The sequence below is a fragment of the Staurois parvus genome, unplaced genomic scaffold (genome assembly GCF_062004578.1).
Source record: "Staurois parvus isolate SC_StPar_1 unplaced genomic scaffold, SC_StPar_1.0 ptg000099l, whole genome shotgun sequence".
In the NCBI taxonomy this organism is placed as follows: Eukaryota; Metazoa; Chordata; class Amphibia; order Anura; family Ranidae; genus Staurois; species Staurois parvus.
In genome coordinates this window covers 1,669,346-1,689,298 of record NW_028317895.1, presented here as the reverse complement: position 1 = coordinate 1,689,298, position 19,953 = coordinate 1,669,346, and the positions used below count along the sequence as shown (strand labels likewise).

At 41.1% G+C, this 19,953-nt stretch overlaps 1 protein-coding gene across 1 annotated transcript in view; it reads right to left on the bottom strand.

Annotated features, from left to right (window-relative positions):
• Positions 1 to 1,041: 1,041 nt before the first annotated feature.
• The window catches only part of LOC149467810 (uncharacterized), a 30,939-nt gene continuing 12,027 nt past the window's right edge, over positions 1,042 to 19,953 (bottom strand). Inside the window, exons 6-10 of the mRNA XM_089671164.1 lie at positions 19,568 to 19,600; positions 12,979 to 13,050; positions 10,805 to 10,870; positions 4,955 to 5,114; positions 1,042 to 1,514 (exon numbers count right to left, since the gene is read on the bottom strand). Coding sequence (XP_089527290.1) covers positions 4,965 to 5,114; positions 10,805 to 10,870; positions 12,979 to 13,050; positions 19,568 to 19,600 — 321 coding nt within the window. The 3' untranslated portion in view covers positions 1,042 to 1,514; positions 4,955 to 4,964. The remainder of the gene's footprint in view (positions 1,515 to 4,954; positions 5,115 to 10,804; positions 10,871 to 12,978; positions 13,051 to 19,567; positions 19,601 to 19,953) is intronic.

Genomic DNA, 19,953 nt, shown 5'->3' with positions numbered 1-19,953 from the left:
TCACCCAGATCTGAATTATTCGAGAGGTGTTTGAATGTATAACAATAACAATATGGTAGTTGGAGATACTCAAATGAATATGACTTGATGGAAATCTGAATGTTTTATATTTTTGTAATAAAGTTCTTTGAACTTTAAATTGCATGATGTGAATTGTGCCTCAAAAATCCTGCCAAAATAATTCTTTGTTTTGGACTGGTACATGTCCTCCATGACAGTGTCCAGCTCCCCATGTGCTTTGTTTGACAATCCATTGCCTATCAGCCTTGAAAATGGCCAGAAGTTTTGATGAATAACGCATGAGCCATATCCAAGCCAGTTCACTCATCTCTACTCATAGCCAAGTAAACACAATGGAGTTGAATTACTAAAGGCAAATAGTCTGTGCTAAGGGCGGACTGACCATTTGGAAACTCGGGCACTGCCCGAGGGCCTGGAGTCAGTAGAGGCCCCATGAGATGCCCCTGGTACCTTTTTCTTAGTCTTTTTTGAGTTTAGGCAAGGACACAGGGGCCCCATGATCCCCTATTGCCCGGGGGCCCCATGAGTTATCAGCCTGCCCCTGGTCTGTGTACTGCAAGTGCACTGAAAATGCAGTTTTTGATCTGAGGGGAAGCTCTGAAATGAAGGGAAGCTCTGCTGATTTCTATCATGCAATCATGTGCAAACAAAAATTCTGTTTTTTTTTATTTTCCTTGCATGTGGTTGCTGTTTGCAACATGAAGCTTTACCTCATTTACTAAGCTTTGGAACAAGTGCACTTTCTGTACACAGTATATTTGCCTTTAGTAAATCAATCCTACTATGTACTTTTAAAGAGAGTAACATTTTGCACATAACCTGCCCTACTAAATCGAAATGAATAAATGGCATTGCAATGCACCGCACCTCAATGCAGTATGTGTATTGCCATGAGCTTTGCTAATACACAGTAAAACGCATACTTTGCTGTATGTTACTTTGAGCCAAACCAGAAACCAAATTTTACAAGAGTTTATTTTTATATTCATAACCTTTAGCAATAATCAGAAACACATTAGATATGCTTAAGAGATAATTTATTGAAAAGTAGACAGATATACATAAAATCAGCAAATCAATTTCTTTAGGGTCCATGCACAGTAGTTTAAAAAAATGCCAGTTCCCTTAGTACAAAAAATGCTCAAAATGAGCATTTTTTTCTGCCAGCATTTAGCGTTTTTTTCTGCTAGAAAACTGCTCTCAAAAACACAAAATAGGAGGTTTTTTTTTCCTGCCTCTAAACTCTTAGCTTAAAATATGGCTATCAATTTCCTAATGTGCATGGACACATAGGATAACATAGAGCTGCTTCTACAGGAAAAGCGCTTAACTCCTGTAGAAGCAGCATTTGTTTTATTAAACATTTGTGCATGGAACCTTAAGGTAAATCATTTAGTAAGTAAAAATAATTTGTGGTGATTTTAAGAAAATGTAGAGCAATTCCTTTAAAGCAATAGATCTGCGTAGCCATCCAATCCAATGACAGACAGCACCTGCAAGATATACATACAGGAAAACATTACTTTGCAATAATGAATATGTTACAGTGTATTAAGTCAAAAGTTGAATATCTGCCAATTAATTAAAGAGGTATAATTATGCAGGGTGACTTCAGCAAACCATATAAGATCACTGATTCTAGCACCCTAAGATGCAAATGCTAGTACAGTGACCTGAGCAGATTTTGTAACTCTAATTAAAAGGTATCTTTATAAAGCAGTGAACATGACATTCATCAATCACACCCAAGGAAGATTTGCTTGCAGTGAATATTTAGTGAATGCCACATTAACTGCTTTAAAATATGCCTATTTATCTCAATTACAGGCTATAATCCCTACATCCAGACTCCACTACTTTAAAAGGTATTAAGCCCTTATGAAGGGTGCCCTTTGAAACTCAGAAATGTGTTGGCTGTGCTGCATAATGTTCTTGAACAATAAACCATTTCTGGATCGTAAAAATGGTGTGGAGTTTCTCTTCTTGCTATTCTTCAACATAGCACTCCAAAGGCCCAAGCACAGCCCCTGCACTTGAAAGAGTTGCCTAATGAAAAACACCCCAAATCCAATCAATCTAGGGCATGCAATATGAACCAGGGATCCATTACTCCTTCTAACTATAGTTGAAATCAAAACATGCCTTGTGTGACTGATATCTCATCAGCTATTATGCAGTTAGGCAGAGTCTTTGTAGTACTTTAACTAGTGGCTTATCAAAAATTTCTACATTTAAAACAATTAATGCTGGTTCACATATGCGTATTGGATGCGGTTTGAACCGCATCTAATTCACATGACATGTGAAAAACATTGCCTCCTATGGTGCCTGTTCACATATGTCTGGTGCATTGGCAGTGCGGATTCAGTGCGTTTTGAAAAAGAGTCATGTACGATTTCTGAGCAGTGCGGTCCAGTTCAGGTATGGCTTACAGGCTATTGACTTCTATGGGAACCGTTTCTAAACCGCATATGTGTAATCCTAAGAACTAATCCTGTCCTGAACCTGATGTAAACCTGACATGAACAACTACTGTATCAATTAGCTGTGAAACCTGAGCTTTAATCTGCATGGCACGTGTGTGAATCAGCTCTAACAAAAATATGGCAAAGCAAGTATTAAAATGTGTAAAACATTACAAAATATGTGCTTAGAGAGAAGAATAAGTACTCCAGTTAATCCCTTTTCTTATATCCATTGTTTGTTTTGTGTTTTGGGTATTTTTTTTTTAAATTAGTAATTTATTCCCTGGTTTCAATTTGTGTGGATCTGGCTCATTTGCTGCTGCCAGATATCCGTAAATAGTTCCAGATATACCAGTCCAAATGCCTGGTTGTCATTTTTTCCTTTATTCATTCATTCATTCATTTATTTAATTAAACTAATAGACACATCAGGTATTTAGGTAAAGCAAGAGTACTTGGGCCCTTTTCCCCTAGTTACCAGCCCAGTGGCATTTCATGATAGAGAGTGAAAACATTTAGGTTCCTTTCTCAAAACAGAAAATTGGTGCCATAAGGCTTTTCTGCACCTCATGGCCCAGAAAAGGTATTGGAATCAAAAGAATTTAAAGGATTTATCAGATGGAGAAAAAATATTTATTTATTTATTTCAGGTACTTATATAGTGCTGTCAATTTACACAGTGCTTTACACATATATATTGAACATTCACATCAGTCCCTAACCCTCAAGGAGTGTACAGTCTAAGGTCCCTAACTTACATTGACATATTAGGGCCAATTTAGACAGGATCCAATTAGCCTACCAGCGTGTCTTTGGAGTGTGGGAGGAAACCAGAGCACCCAGAGGAAACCCACGCAAACACAGGGAGGGCATGCAAACTCCATGCAGGAGGCACCATGGTCGGGAATAGAACCCATGACCCATTTACTGCAAGGCAGACGTGCTAACCACTAAGCCACTGTGCCGCCCAAAAATAAGCTGCAAATTAACATATTCCCCAAATTCTCATACCATCCCTTACAGCACAGAGTGAGTGGAAGATAATGATGCCCATAAGAACCTTGCTGGTGCACCTACATTTTTGAGCCTCTATAATAACCGCTTCACGCCACCCGTACGCAAATATGGACTGGACTGGGCTTTTTTCCATGGGGCCACTAATTTGTATACCTGTCTTTGTGCTGGGAGCGCTCCCAGCACAGAGACCAGGGTCTCAATGAGAGCCCAGGGTCCCATGGTAATGAACGGTACCCAGAACTCCTGCTTTTGGGTCACCTGATTGATGGGATAGCCTCTGATTGGCTATCATAGGGATCAGTCACTGTAAAGCCCACCCTTGTGTTTTCTCTCTCTGAATGGAGGAGAGAGATACATTGTATCTCTCTCTGCCCTTTCAGAGAGAGAAAAAAAACAGCTGTATTTAAAACAAAAAAAGTAAAATAAATAAAAATAATAATAGAAAAAAAAACCTGGATCAAGATTTGATCTAGGTCAGTTCCAGGGTTAATGTTTGGTCAGGGTCAAATGTCAGGGTCAGTTTTGGGGGTTTTTTTGGTCAGGATTTTTTTCTTTAATTTTTAAACTAATTTAAAATATTAGTCTTAGTTAGTGTCAGTGTATTTCAGGCAGGATAAAAAAAAGAAAACTGCACACTATTGTTTCTAGGCTGTACTACTGGTATAAACAACAATGAATAGTGTACACATACAGGTATGTGGTATTGCTGCAATCGTTTGGAGCAGGGTAATTTATTTTGGGTTGTTCTTTGGTAGTAGTAAGAAATATACAGCTACATTTTTTAAACAAATTCTTTTTGCTATTTTGGGACAGTTTTTCTTTGATAATAAAACAATCAGAAGATATCCATTACCATTTACCATCAAATGAAATCCCAATTCGTCCTGAAAAAAACAAGGTATCATCCACCTGGATACACAAAGTAGTTGTGATGATATGTACGGTTTTGCTAACACATGTCAAAGTTGCAAAATTGTGCTTAGGCATTAAGATTTGTTTTAACCTTAGGCTTGAAGGGGTTAAAGCAAACACATAATGCAAAACTGCATGCAAGGAGATGTTATCCTTCTTGCTATTGGGTTACTAATCGATATGCCCATTGTGCTGGAATGGTAACATTTAAGGGACACAGTCCACATTTTTCTTTCTAAAATATGGTAGAAAAGAATACTGGTTGTATTAGAACCCAGAATTGCAAATTGTGGGAGAAGATTGGGTACATTTTCGAGAGAGTGGACTTTTGATACATTGCACATGACTGCTTATTTATGTCAGGAACAAAGGCTTAATATATGGTAATCCTCCTAACCAGCATTGTATTCTTTAAGTAAGGAAGTCATATAGTCAAATTGTTTTACAGGAAAGTAACAAGGGAAGTAAGAATGGGCACCAAATAGTTCTTATCTATTGTTATTACTATGTAATATATACATATTAAGATAATCACTTGCCTATATCAAGTTAACCTAAGCCGTTCAGTACAGAACCAAGTAGTTGGACTGGGACCTTAACAAGTCCAGTTGCGACTCCAAAAACAGTCCCTTGAAGGGAAGAAATAACTGCTCCTATGGTACTTTGCAAAGGTATCACAAGCATATTCACTGTATGTCCCTTGAAAAAAAAACACACATATGAAAATCAATGGTGTACACTTAAACACATATTCACAAGAAGTTCCTGTTCCTTTGCATAATCTTCTTAATGTAGCATAATGCAGTAAATTAGTATTCAAAACACATTTAAAATAAACAATGGCAGCTCATGCTAACTGTTATATATTATATCTCTACTTGCCAGAACTTTATTAAGGTCTTCTTCCCCTTGCTGAAATGCCATAAAAATATATAAACATATAAAAGTACCTGTACTTAAAGTTACAATAGATGATATACCAACCTTTCCTGTTTGTGTGTTAAGAAGGGGTGGGGGGTTAACATCATCATCCTGCTAATAAGCAAGCTATGCCAAAACAAAAGGCAGGGGGAACCCAGGAACTGCCATAGAGGATATGTACTAATGCCAAAATTTAAAAAAAAAAAACATAATTGTCAGCTCACCGTAACAACGCCCACACACACCAAAAATATGGCTGCTGTGATTCCACCCTTTATAGAAAAGGGACTGGATAATCCACTCCTTCAAATTTGTGGCTCAGCTGATCAGGGGAAAAGCTGCAGAAAAACTATGCACTGCATCTTAAGTTGGGCCTTATTTCTGGCAGCAAACCTGCAAACATTTTGAAAAAAATTGTGTGACCTGCAAGCTTTGTAAATTGTGGGGATTCACAGCAAATGCAGGGGAGCAGCAATCCTGAACCTCTGCCCTGCCAGAGAATGCTTAGTTTTCCAGATCAGATAAGACACTGCAGCACAGTGCTAGGAGTGTCTTACCAGCGAGATTTGGCCTGCTCAACATTCCTCAGGGTTTTTCTGAAAGGAAAATTATGTTACTCTTGTCTAGGCACCACCAAACTTTTTCCCACCTCCACAGGTTTTTTATGTTTTTATGTTTTATGCAGTGTTAAGGGTGAGGGGACCACACTTGAAAAGCATACCCACCTATTTAGGTACAAGGTCTGCAGTTCCTGGCAAAGGGGGAAAGGAATAAGTAAAATACCAATGTTATTGTAGCCAGGTCCTGGGCTACAGCAATATGGAGATAGAGACATTACCATGTATTCTTCTCTACCTCTGTGTTATGCTGCACCAACCTCCTTCGACCAGCAGGGGGAGAGCTAAAGCCAAGCAAACCCATAGACTTCTATGCAGAACGCTGAGAATCCTAAGAGTTGTAGTTTGAGACGGCAGCCATATAATGGCTACACTATAATGGTTACAGTACAGATCCCAATAGGCACTGTGCAGTAGATGGAGAGATGATTATTAAAAATGACCGTGAAAGTTCTTCCTCTTGCTACTAAGAGAGTTAGAAAGAGAGCACTTTTGTTAGAATAATCACCTGTCAGTTGGAGACCATATCAATGGAGAGCCAAGCCTGAGACTGGGCGTAAGGACAGCTGGGTGCAGCACAGTACTTCCCACATCACAGCACCTGCACTGCTGCTTCAGGGAGACTGGTGTGTCCACTCACTCTCTGTTTACCACAGTTGATCCCTGGAGGCCTTCGGGGAGATACCAAGGGGGCCCCCACCTTCTACAGTAAGAGGTCATCGCAGCATCCTGGGGATTGATGAGAGGGTTTTTCTCCCATTGCTAATACTGCTAGCGGGGACTGAGCCACTCAGAGCAAGACATAAAGTGTACTCAATTCATACTACACTTTATACAGCAGTTATACCAAACCTAGACTGCACCTCTACCATATTATACTATCTATCTTGCACCTGTGCCAAGACTATACCATAACTATGCTGTACTTATACTGCATTCAGGTTAACTGAGACCTTTCTTAAGTGCACCAACGCTCTTAAATGGCCCCAACAATAGCCAACAGAAGAACATTCAAAGGACTGCTCCTCCCATAATAATTATACTGCAACCCCCATTTGTTCCCCTACCCTCTCTGCTACCCTTTTTTTATTTTGGACTAGAATCACTGTCATAAATGTGCTCTGCCAGTTTAGTTCCAGGACTAGGTAGATTAAATCTTACTACTGCTGACTGCTGCACGTGAGGTAGCCTTGCTACTGTTTATGCTGATTTGGATGCCAAATGTAATCTGATGATTAATTGTTACTGTCAATCACTTTGTATGCTAAATGTTGTTATTACCCTTGTTAATCCACTTCATGCTTGCCTAGTTACCAACCCTACTGGGAGACAATATATTAAGCTTGCCTTTACTACCTGGTTTAGTGTCTGTTTTTTTTATACAGAGCCAGTACTGGGTATTACCTTCAGTGATTTCCTGTAATATTTTATGTTTGTACACTCAACCTGGTGTGTTAGAGGGGCTGAGGTTTTTTGAAAAAGACAGAGGCAAAGAACAGAGGACCAGGGGTGGACTGACTATTCGAGCACTCGGGCACTGCCTGAGGGCCCGGGGTCAGTAGGGGGCCCCATGAAATGCCCCTGGTACCTTTTTATAGGCTTTTTTTGAATGTGGGCAAGGACACAGGGGCCCCATGATCCCCTATTGCCCGGGGGCCCCATGAGTTGTCAGTACGCCCCTGCAGAGAACCTATCCTAATCAGTGTCTCCTACGGGGGTAGTGCTATTTTACTAAATAACATTTCAGTGTGCTACTATCAAAAAATGTCTTAAGTTTAATTTATTCTAAATTCCCTGTAATGCACAACACCTACATTTTACAAATCATCTAACATGCGAGAGTTACATTTGCTGAAGCTTGTGCTATGCAACTTCTTCTCTCGTTCTCTATCTCTCTGCTCCTCTCATCACCAACCACATCAAAAAATTTATGGCAGGACTGAATTTGATTGGTGGATGTGGTCTATTTATATTTTACTGTATGTAAGAGACAGCAAGGAGCTTGTAGAGGTGATTTAGAGCCATTATTGGCATGTTCCAAGATCACCAGATTACCAACAAAAGAGACTAGGCTAGACTGGAAAGTTACAAGGCCTGGACAAAGCCTGTTCATCTCAAGGCTCTATTTTCACTGAACTTGAAACTTAACTCTAGGCATATACAGCATAGTGACATAGGGATCCAGCTGTAATAGTAAACATGTAGTTATTATTAAATTATCCTTTTAGAGTTTGGGTCACATAATGCCATGCTGCAACTCCTTTATAAAAAAAAAGTGCCAATCTGTGAAAGTATAATACAGAAATCAGTTATTGGTTGTAATTTCACAGAAACTTCATGGGTTACATGTCCTAGTAGCCCTTGCAATTGGTTATTTATGTAGGTGTATATGGGAATTGTCTTGTGAATTGAGTTTGAGCAAAACAATGGACAAAAATGGTACTGCCAATTTAACATGTAACTGATCGGACTCTGTTTATCAATCCATCAATGAACAATGGTTTTACTAAGCAGTAGAGCCAGAGTACACTGTGTTTGGCTATGTCTACCAGCAGCATAGGCTTTACTGCAGGAGGGCTCAACCTTTTGAAGAGTGAGGGCCACTTAAAGTTCCACACAAAAGTGGAAACTCCACTTGTTTGCCTCCTCCCCCCCTCCATTGCCAATTGGCATCTTTTGACGAGAGCGGATACTTGGTTTTAACAGGTACCCACTCCCACTTCCAGCTCAGTTTGCCGTGGCGCAGTGAGCCGGAAGGAAGTTCGACCACTCTTTCCTCCTGCAGCCTCCTGGTATCTTCACAGGTCCCAGAAGACTACTGGACCAATCAGGATGTGCAGCGCAGCGCAACTCACGCATGCACAGAAGGTACCTGGCTGTACAGCCAAAAACTGTCACAGGCTGGTGCCCACAGTTGAGATGCCGGAGCCAGTGAGAGAAGATGGAGAGAAGGGATGGTCATGCGGCCCCTCTGAAGAGGGAAAAACGGGCCCTTCCATGCCTGAGCAATTTTTCTAGTGGCCTACAAAAACAAATAGAAAGCCAACTTCTGCTGGTGAGCCAAGGGGCCCGGTATGGGACAGTGAAGCAAAGTGTACCGAGCATCCCAGCGTATGGGGAGATGGAACAAGGTGAAAAAGGAGACCAAACACACAAGACCAAAAACCAATCAGTCTTGGGCATGACCATCAGATATGCAATACATCACCACGATGGCCACAACCCCAAAAGCATCGATCACAGCAGGCAGGGTTTGCCTTGGCCAAACGAGCCCAATACCAACAAAACAATGCTTTGTATGCCGCCTCCAGTGTGGTCATATTAAATGAACATTTAGCTTTAAACTAATAGGCCCTATTCCAGTCCTCCAGATCCATGACTGCCCCCATTGAGCGACATATGAGAGAGAAGAATGCGTTGAGCATCTGTTCAAAGCTGCATAAAGAAGGGAAATAAGGCCCAGGGTGGCCGGACGCTGTTGGCAAAGCTGTTCAAAGGCAGATTTCCGATATGGGAAAGTGGAAGTGCCCCGCAGTGAGGTCAGCCAATGCCGCAATTGAAGGTAATGAAAATATTCCACCAGAGGGACATCCCGTGACTCCCGAAGAGAATTCCAGGTGAGGAAGGACCGAGAAGTCAAAAAGTGGCGCACCTGCGAAAAACCATTGGCCACCCACCAAGAAAATGCCCTTGGTTGATCTAAACCTGGTGGGAAAAGAGGGTTGTTAATAATTGGGAGCAAAGGTAGGTAAGGTGACATCAGGCCACTGGAGTAGCGTACCGAGTCCCACACTTATAGGCCATGGAGCAAAATCTGACTGAGTGTCATAGGGCGTAGGGCAGGGGGAAGCCATAGAAGAGTCGATGTCGCAATAGCGGCACAATTAGGTAGTCCCAGCAGGACCCAGAGAGGAACGTCTGAGGAAGCGTGCAACATAGACAGCGGGGCAATCTGGCTCACCTGATAATACTTAGTTACATTAGGCACCCCAAGACCACCTTGGAGTCTATGAACAAAAAACATATTTCTGGAGACTCTGGGGTGCTTATTGGCCCAGATAAAATGCATAATCTTTGCCTGAATCAACCAAAGGAAATGAGGAGGAACCCGCACTGAGAGGGTGCGAAAATATATAACAATTTCGGCAAGATGGTCATTTTCACTGAATTAACCCGTCCTATCCAAGACAGGTGCGGAAATTGCCAGGAGTGCATAAGAAAGGACACAGAGTGAAGCAATGGATAATAATTTGAAGCAAACAACAAGCCATAGGTGGGGGTCAAGCGAATGCCTAGGTATTCAAGAGAAGAGGAAGCCCATTTGTAAGGGAAGTGGGATTGTAGGCATGAAACCAGATCTGAGGCCGAGGTAATATTGGGACATACACTTTTGATTTGTGAGTTTTTATGTTTTCCTGAGCTTCAGTTTATCAAAGTCATCAATAATACCCAAGATGATCATTAGTAAAGGTAGTGGAAAAATGTTAAACCAGTATATTATACAGTGAGTATAGCTGATATACATTATATAGCATCACATTAAAATGGAACTTTACTCTCTCAATCAACATTGGCTATATTAAATCCTTATGCTGCTAGCTGGAAAATGCACACCAGAATGCATAAAAAATGCATACAAATGCATATGTAGAAACACATCCGGAATGCATCTAGACTGCCATTTTGTGGCGTGAACCGGCCCTAAAGTTGTATCTCCTTATTTATGTACAAGCAGGTGGATTTTAGCGAGAGGAATGCACTGCCATTGTTACCAAAAAGCATGCAGTTAAGCATAGCTGAGAGTAGAAATTATTTTATATATACTGTATAACAAGTGATTAAAATATTTACCAGAGTTTTAGCAAGGAATTCTAGTTTATCCTTCAGAAGAATTTGAATTTGTGCCAAACATCCTTCCTGAAAGATAGAAATAATGGTATGTTTGTTACTTACACAGAGTACAAATTAAAAAAATATATAATTTCTGACCAGAAAAAAATTGGTATAAAAAATTAGTTTAGTCTCATACTGTACATTGTGCAGCTTCAGTTAAGTGATGTTGTCATCTGAGACACAGGTTTATTGCTTACTGACTTCTTTACATATTTAGTAAAAGAGTTAGAGCATCTGAACTTACTGACTTTGCAGTCTTCCAGATACCGTGGCTTAATTTTACATCTCCAAGCCATACTTGTAGGTTAACAGGCTTCCATCCATACTGGTTTTAGAGAATGTGTATCACATTAAACAAAGATTGTGAGTTTCATGGGACTTAAATAGGCAATAATTATTTTCCCTAACCATTTGAAACAGAGTTGCAGAAAAATTGATGTTTCACAGAATCAGGATTGTAGCACGTAGGTAATGAGATATTACGGGACCATCGATAGTGTGAGCAAACATGCAGGATTAAGTATAAAGTGTTTTGGTAAACCACAGTAATTTCCAGAAAGTCAATACTTCTTTGCAGCTATGGAGATAATGGGGTTCTATCCATGGAATCCTGGTTGACGCTGGAAATATTGCAGCTATATACAGTATATTTGCAGGTGTTCAGAGAAATAGATGCTTCCATATGCCAATGGTCCTGCTTTTGCTGATTGGTAAAGTTAATTGTTAACCTTTATAGGTTTTTAGTTGCATATTCTGGAAGTTGACATGGTGAGCACCTTTTCAGGGGGTCAAAGAGTTTGGATATCAGAGATTTTGACAGTTTGTTCAGCCCATAGAAGTCAATAAAGGGGCAAAAACTCATTTTCTTTGAGCCTCAGCAATCAAAGTGGACTTTCCAACTTCCCATCACTCCAGGATTTCCCTTACATAGTCTGTCTAACATAGTTAAGATGTTTCAATTGTTTAGTAAACAAAGTCTGAATAAAGAGAAAATTCCAAATGTTCTGGAATCCAGTGATGTTCAGTGCAGAAGTTGCATTCCTTAAAAGTACCAAGAGCTTCAAAGAGTATGGTAAGAAAAAGGAATTACTTGGGTATCTTTACACAGCCAGGCCCCAGGGTAAGAATTGCACAAGAGACCCTGAGTCTCAATCACATAAGCACTGTTCCAAACTTAATTCAGCCTTCGGCGGATAGAAATTCGTCCAGTTCAGCAGGAACCAGATGAATTTCGATCCACCTATGGGCAGGCTGGTTTTACTGAAGTCGATTGCCTTCAGTACAACTATTCTGTTGGGTTTTCTTTGTACAATTATTGTCACTGGCTATAGCCAGCAGCAGTGATCACTGTATTCTGATGGTGGGGAAACCTCCCACTGTCAGAATACACTATGCAGCAGGAGGAATTCTCCCATCAACACTGACTGTGTTGATGGGGAAATCAAGCAATTTTCTTTCCTTCAATACATGGATAATGGTGGGAGGAACCACAGTGTCCTGTGAGGAACATACTGTTCCACATACCCAGGAGTGTTGGAAAGCCTGAGTGTCAGGAGCTCTTCATGAGAGCAACATTTCAGCACAGCGCCCAGCTTAGCTGCTCTAAAGTTCTATACCCTGTGATAGGGTTGGTTCAAGAGCATCAGATGACATTAATTGTTGAGCCTTGCTTCTTCTTTCTTACAGATTTTGCTTATCACAATGGAAATTATGTATGAAAAGCATGTTAACCGCATTTTTGATTGCCATAGCTTCCTATTGTCATGTCTGCAGTTCAGGTTCAAAAGGGAACCAAAATTCCTCTTTAGTTTCTATGGGCAACAAATATTTTCCTGTTAGCACAATTTTCATACATCAGCCACCTTAGGTAAATTTTACAAAATGTGAAAAAAAGAACATTGTACAGTATATACCTATGTTACAGTAACTGAAAGACCTTTTTGGAGACAATTATCCTAAACATTTTTTTTTCATCTACAGTTGGATATAATAAATGTATTATTATGTGACACTGTGTACAGCCATAACTCCCCCCCTCCAAAAAAAAACAAACAAACGTTAAAGAATGTAATCATAAATAATCACTTTATTTTAATCTGAGATCCAATAATACTGTGCAGTTAACTACTTACCAATAGTCCGTAAAAGCTGGACACTATTGTGTCAATATTTATTATATTCAGCAATGCTGTAATATCCTTCAACTGAAAATAAAAAATAGATATTTTATTCATTTTGCTTTATCATGTATCACAATTTGAAAATACAATATACTTAAACGGAAACTGTGGTCAAGCTATGCATGTAAAAGTATTTAAAATTCAGAACAGATATTAAATGCACTTAAACCACTTTTATATCTATAGGTATTGTGGAAATATGTATCTTTAGAACTGTACTTTTACTTTTTATGTAGATCAGATTCTTGGCAGCCTGTCACCCGTCTAATGTAATGAAAACGTAGGTGTTTATAAACTGTTAGAAACTAAACTTAGGTCTCATTTAAACTGGCACTTCTGCGTTTAGCCATTTGGGAAGTATAAACAACTTTTATGCCTCCCAGGTCACTTGTTATTGTGTAACCCCCTCCTAGTTAGCTAGGGGAAGCTAGTGTTTAATTGATAGAGAGGAGGGCTGAGTAGCAGCCTGGGTGTGATAGTCAGAAGGTCAAATTGTGGTCAGGAGCTGACAGGCTCTGCAGGCCAGTCCCTCCGGAATTTCTCCCTGCTGTAGGGCTTTGGAAGAACGCCTAGAGACAGTGTTTGGATCTAAGGAGTGGCTGGCTTGCACTCTTGAAGGATCCTAGCCAATCCCCAACAGAAGACTTGGAAAGGGGCTGGACACCCTTAAAAGTGTTGAGTCTGCTCAGTTGCAAGAGAGGTCAGGTGGAAGATGGTGAGGAAGATGTGGGGCTTAAGGCAGGAGGCTATGAGGAGGCCCAGTGGGATGGGGCCTACCTGTGGGCCTGGAGCTGAAAAGGAGGAAAGCTCAGATCTCACTGGCCCCCAGTGCGAGGACTAACTGTATGGTAGGGAAGGATCGGCCCACCTGATAAACCTGGTAGCAGCCACCAACCCACCGGTGGTACAGGAGAGGGTCTGAGTGAGTACCCCTGCACCCCCTGGGTGGATAGGGGAAGGAGCACTCTGGTTGGAAGCCAGATTAGCCACCTACCAATGACTGTTCACCTCTCAAAATGACAGGAACCAGATCCCCTGTTCAGGGACACCTCCAGATTTCTGGGTGAAGAGAAGTTCATCTAGGGTCTGGGGTGGTACATTAAAGAGACTCTGGCTAGCTCTCCAACAGAGACTGTGCTGCATTGAAGGCTTGTAAATAATTCCAGAAGTTGTCCTTAGTTCATCGGTTCTATTGGGCATCTTATACACCCCTAACCCTATCCCAGTTCAAATCCCCTAAATAAAATAACAAAACCAAAGCTCAAGGACTGATTTTCTGGCTCTGGATTCAAGTCTTGGTGAACATGTGTGATGCCTGGCTGTGCAGGATTATAGAGGGACCCAAATCTTCTAGCAACTCCTAAGGGGGTAGTGCTACAATTGCATTTAGATGTTCCTCTTTTAACCCTTCCACTGCCATCAATGTGTGTCATATGCTGGTAGCAACAGGGGGTTTTGCACTCACTTCTGGCTACAGCAAGGAGAAGAAAAAGCATGTAAATTTAACAAACTCATTTTACAGCTTCATGATTGCTTCCATGCACCCGTGGTTCATTCACACCCTATTCCCCCTCCCCCACAAGCACACTTCCACCATGTTTTTTAAGCTTCACTTTCCCACCTACAGGTATGGGGACTTCCTGATAGGTGCTGCTGGGTAGAGGCTAGGGATTCCAAAAAACAGAATTTAGCTGATCTTCCTTACCTAGTAATAACGTTTAAGTGATGTGCACTGCATCCCTTCTGCGTTCGGTTGCCACTTTCCTCTGTAGCTGTGGCCAGGAAAAAAGCTAATGGAGTGCAGTCAGCTAAAATGGAAGGCAGGTCTCAATAAAGAGAACCTGTCACAACAAAATGGTGTTACATAGGGAACTTTTGGTCCCCTATGTGATAAAAAATAAAGTTTTAGCAAAAAAAGGTGTAAAAAAATTAAACTACTGCCAAGCACTTAACCCCCCCAAAAATGTTTTGCCGACCCCACCCCCACATACACAAACATAACACACAAGCCTGAGGCACCTACATATAAACACATAGATTGCACTGCATATGTGCATGCTGGAGTGAGAGCAATAATTCTGGAGCCGTTATTCACAGCTTAAGGCAGTTTAGGCCCCTTGCAAATAGGCTCGTATAGTTGCTATACATCCCTCCTGGCATATTTGTGTTCAGTCTCGCTGTTTGCAGCCTGTCAAAGTGTATGGCAAGCTACAGCTGGAAGGGGCTTCTAATAAAGGAAAATAATCTAGTAAAGAAAAGGAAAATTATTTGCTTCCTGATGTGACACCCTCCTGGATAAGTTGCTACATAGGTTAGGTAAATTTAGTTGTTTAAGCTCCCTAATGGAACAGTTTATGATTGCTTTGGGCTGTTCTGTGATTTACTGTCTACAAGTTTGACTGCTTCCCCCTGCCTTCTAGAGGATTTTAGAATGTAGTGGGCTGGAAAAGGCAATTCAACAGCTTAAATATTTATGTTGTCCCAGCCAATCCCTAGAGCTGGGTGCCCAGTAGGTGGTTGAGGGAGTACATAAGTAGTCTGGGGTCTGGAGCTGCCCTGATTTTGTCCAGGAGCCAAAGATCTCAGCCTAAAGGGCTGCTGTCATGCTTGGAAGCCCAGCTAAAGTTCTACATGTGCTCATCTATTCTATAGCTAAGGGGGGGAGGGGGCTGGTGTGGTGAGAATTTTTCTGATTTTCACAAGATTTCGCTGAGGATCTGGTTTGGACAGTTCAGAGGAGAAATGTCTGGCTGATATTGATATCCAAGTATCCAGGGACATTGTTAGTACAGACCTGAGTTTAGGATTCTAGTGACTGTTTGCTTCTACTATCCATTGTGCATCAATGCCAGTGCTTACTTGAACTGGGACATTTATTAAGGTGTCTCAGTGCTGCTCATTCCCATAGCTGCTACTAAAGGGACTGTACTAAGAAGCTTTGACAAAGAGAAGAGTGTTTTCTTATTACTGTACAGTGTTGTTGAAGTATTCTACACCCTATCCAAGTTCATTTAGTAATAAAGCATCAAAAAGACACCCCCAGTCTGTTTACTGAGCCAGAAAGAGTGACTTTTGCTTCATGCCTGGCTGCCACTACACCAACTTGGGAAAGGAGCTTAGGGAAAATCAGCAGGCCCTTTCAGGGGTGTGCGCTAAATTACTATCTTACTCTTTCTGTGCTGTACATTCAATTTTTTTTCTTGTATATTATTTTTCTGCCTATATTATGTCTGCAGCCTCAAGACCATTTTTGGTACCATTACATACAATGAACATGTACAGCCCTGTGGTGAAAAAAAGGCCCACACTTGATGCCCCCTATATCAAACATATTGACCAAACTGCTTTAGAGTTTATGTTGTGATCTTTGAGGATGAAGTATTTCTCAGTACATGCAGCCAAAGCAGGATTATGTTTAAAGTGCTTTCAATGCTTGTTAAGAATATGTAAAAACTGTAATGTCCATATTATGGCCCCAGGTGCACTTTAATTCTGCTTAATACAACCAAACACCTCAAAGTTTTCACATGGCAGTTTAAATTGCAGCCACATCATACAAGATGAACATAATGTTCAATGCAGCTCAATATTATAGGGCGTAGAGACTGTTTGCTTAGCACAGTAAATGTTCACTTTGAAATGTGCACTTTGCATAGCGAATGATAATAAAAAAAGGGTAACATGCATTCACTCTGAATACCTAATCATGTGCGAGGGATAAAAAAAACAAAAACATAATTTTTCCTAGCAAATGATTGGTTAGTTCAAGTGAACATGACTTTATTCAATTTATTAAGCTGAGTGAACAATAACTTTGCTAAGTGAACAGACTTTATTTATTACTATACAATTGCAGGAATAGTAAGGTTATAAAACTAAATATAATTTACCATATTTATGTATAGCATGCCAGTATAACCCAGGAGTGCTTAAGCAATTTTAAAGATTCAAACAATGGGAGTAAAAGAGAACTGCTGTAAGCATCCCTGTCCATATTTTTGTTTATCCTAACACCAGTCACTGTCACTTTTGGCCTATATGTAAAGGTGTGTAAATGTGGGGAAAACATATGCACATGAAACACATAAAAGGAATATTGGGTTTAATAGTGGTCTTTTAATAGAAATAACATCCAATTTTAGAATTGTGCTGTTCATGCCATATCCAGTAACTTTCTTTGAGCAATCTAAGTATAATTTTAACAATTAAAAGAAACCTGTGCTAAAATATACACTGCTCAGAAAAATAAAGGAACACTTTGAAAACACATCAGATCTCAATGGGGAAAAATATCATGCTGGATATCTATACTGATATGGACTTGGTAATGTGTTAGGAATGTAAGGATGCCCCATTGTTTGATGGAAAGGAAAATTATCAATCTACAGAGGACTGAATTCAGACACCCACGAAAATCAAAGTGAAAAAATGATGCAGCAGACTAGTCCATTTTGCTGAAATTGCATTGCAGAAACTCAAAATGGTACTCAATAGTTTGTATGGCCCCCACTTGCTTGTATGCATGCCTGTCAATGTTAGGACATGCTCCTAATAAGACGACAGATGGTGTCCTGGGGCATTTCCTCCCAGATCTAGACCAGGGTATCACTGAGTTTCTGCACAGTCTGAGGTGCAACCTGGTGGCGCCAGATGGACCGCATTATGATATCCCAGAGCTGTTCTATTGGATTTAGGTCAGGAGAGTGTGGGGGCCATTCAGTGTTATCAATTTCTTTATCCTCCAGGAACTGCCTGTATACTCTCGCCACATGAAGACGGGCATTGTTGGGCACCAGGAGGAACCCAGGACCCACTGGAACAGCGTAGGGTCTGACAATAGGTCCAAGGATTTCATCCTGATACCTAATGGCAGTCAGGGTGCCATTGTCTAGCCTGTAGGGGTCTGTGCATCCCTCCATGGATATGCCTCCCCAGACCATCACTGACCCACCACCAAAAGGGTCATACTGAATGATGTTACAGGCAGCATAATGTTCTCCATGGCTTCTCCAGACCCTTTCACATCTGTCACATGTACTCGGGGTGAACCTGCTTCATCCGTGAAAAGCACAGGATGCCAGTGGCGGACTTACCAATTCTGGTGTTCAATGGCAAATGCCAATTGAGCTCTATGGTGCCGTACAGTGAGTACAGGGCCCACTAGAGGATGTCGGGACCTCAGGCCACCCTCATGAAGTCTATTGCTTATTGTTTGGTCAGAGACATTCACACCAGTGGCCTGCTGGAGGTCATTTTGTAGGGTTCTGACCAGGGGCAGACTGACCATTTGGAAACTCGGGCACTGCCCAAGGGCCCGGGGTCAGTAGGGGGCCCCATGAGATGCCCCTGGTACCTTTTTCGTAGGTTTTTTTGAGTTTGGGCAAGGACACATGGGCCCCATGATCCCCTATTGCCCGGGGGCCCCGTGAGTTGTCAGTCCGCCCCTGGTTCTGGCAGTGCTTATCCTGTTCCTCCTTGCACAAGGGAGCAGCTACTGGCCCTACTGATGATGGGTTAAGGACCTTCTATGGTCCTGTCCAGCTCTCCTAGAGTAGCTGCCTGTCTTCTGGAATCTCCTCCATGCTCTTGAGACTGTACTGGGAGACACAGCATACCTTCTGGCAATGGTACTTACTGATGTGCCATCCTGGAGGCGTTGGACTGCCTGTGCAACCTCTATAGGGTCCAGGTGTCGCCTCATGCTACCAGTAGTGACACTGACCCTATCCAAATGCAAAACTAGAAAAAACAGTCAGAAAAGATGAGTAGGGAAAAAAATGTCAGTGGCCTCCATCTGTAAAACCATTCCTGTTTTTGGGATCGTCTGATTGTTGCCCATCTAGTGCACCACCAAAGCAGCTGAAACTGCTTAACAACCCCCTCTGCTACTTAACTGGCGAGATCAATATCCCAGGAGTTCAATTGACTTGATGCTATACTCTTATTAAAAAATGTTCCTTTAATTTTTTTTGAACAGTGTATAGTTAGGCTGCCAATACTGAGCCCTTCTCAAAATAATACTTCCCTGGCTTTCAGTAGTTTTTTTCTGCTTTCTCAGTCACTAATCCAGAATAATAAAGCTGTTGGATCAGCATGACAGCCAAGTAAGTAGCATTTTAATAAGAAGTTTTCTTCACGATAAAAGATAAATGCACATTTTGCATTTTAGGTTTTATATGATTTAAATTTGTTAAGGAGAAGTACAGCCAAAGCTCTTTTCATACTGCAGTCCTGTGACCTGTGACCTGTTTTCAGCTGACAGTGGGCTAAAGCTCGCTGTTGGCTGACACCCACTGCCGGCTGATGTCACTCAGCTGATCCAGGCTGGGGAAAACCTGGTACCTGGCTCTGCCTCTCAGTGATCTGCTAAGAGCCTGAGCCAGAAGATTCTTCCCCCTCTACAGCCCAGTGCTCCAGTGAGCATGGGCGGGGGGGGTCAGAGCAGACACAAGCAGTTCTCACCTTTAGATCCATTGGGGGACAGATGCAGCATCAAAAAAAAAAAAACACTTCTCTTTTATTAACCTGAATACAGAATTACCTGTATGAGTTGTAGAGCATTACTTGGAAGTTTCTGAAAAAAAAGTAAGCACATAGTGATCCTCTATTCAGAACACATCTCATGTTTGCATGGTTACAAATAAACAATATTTTTTTTTTTGGGGGGGGGGGGGTAGATTTAGAATATCCTAGCTGGCTGTGATTTCCTACTTATTTTTAATGAACAAAAAGAATAACAATTAAAAAAGATTCCTAGCTAGCTGTGAGGGATATAAAAGAAAGGGTAGTAGGGGTAGTAGGAGTTTGGTAGGGCTTATTAGGGTAAGCTAAAGGTAATACAGGGTTATGAAGGAACACATTAAAAAAAAAAGCTTTTTTCTTTACTTATCACTGTTTACTTGTGTTTATCCTTTGATCTGCAGAAAA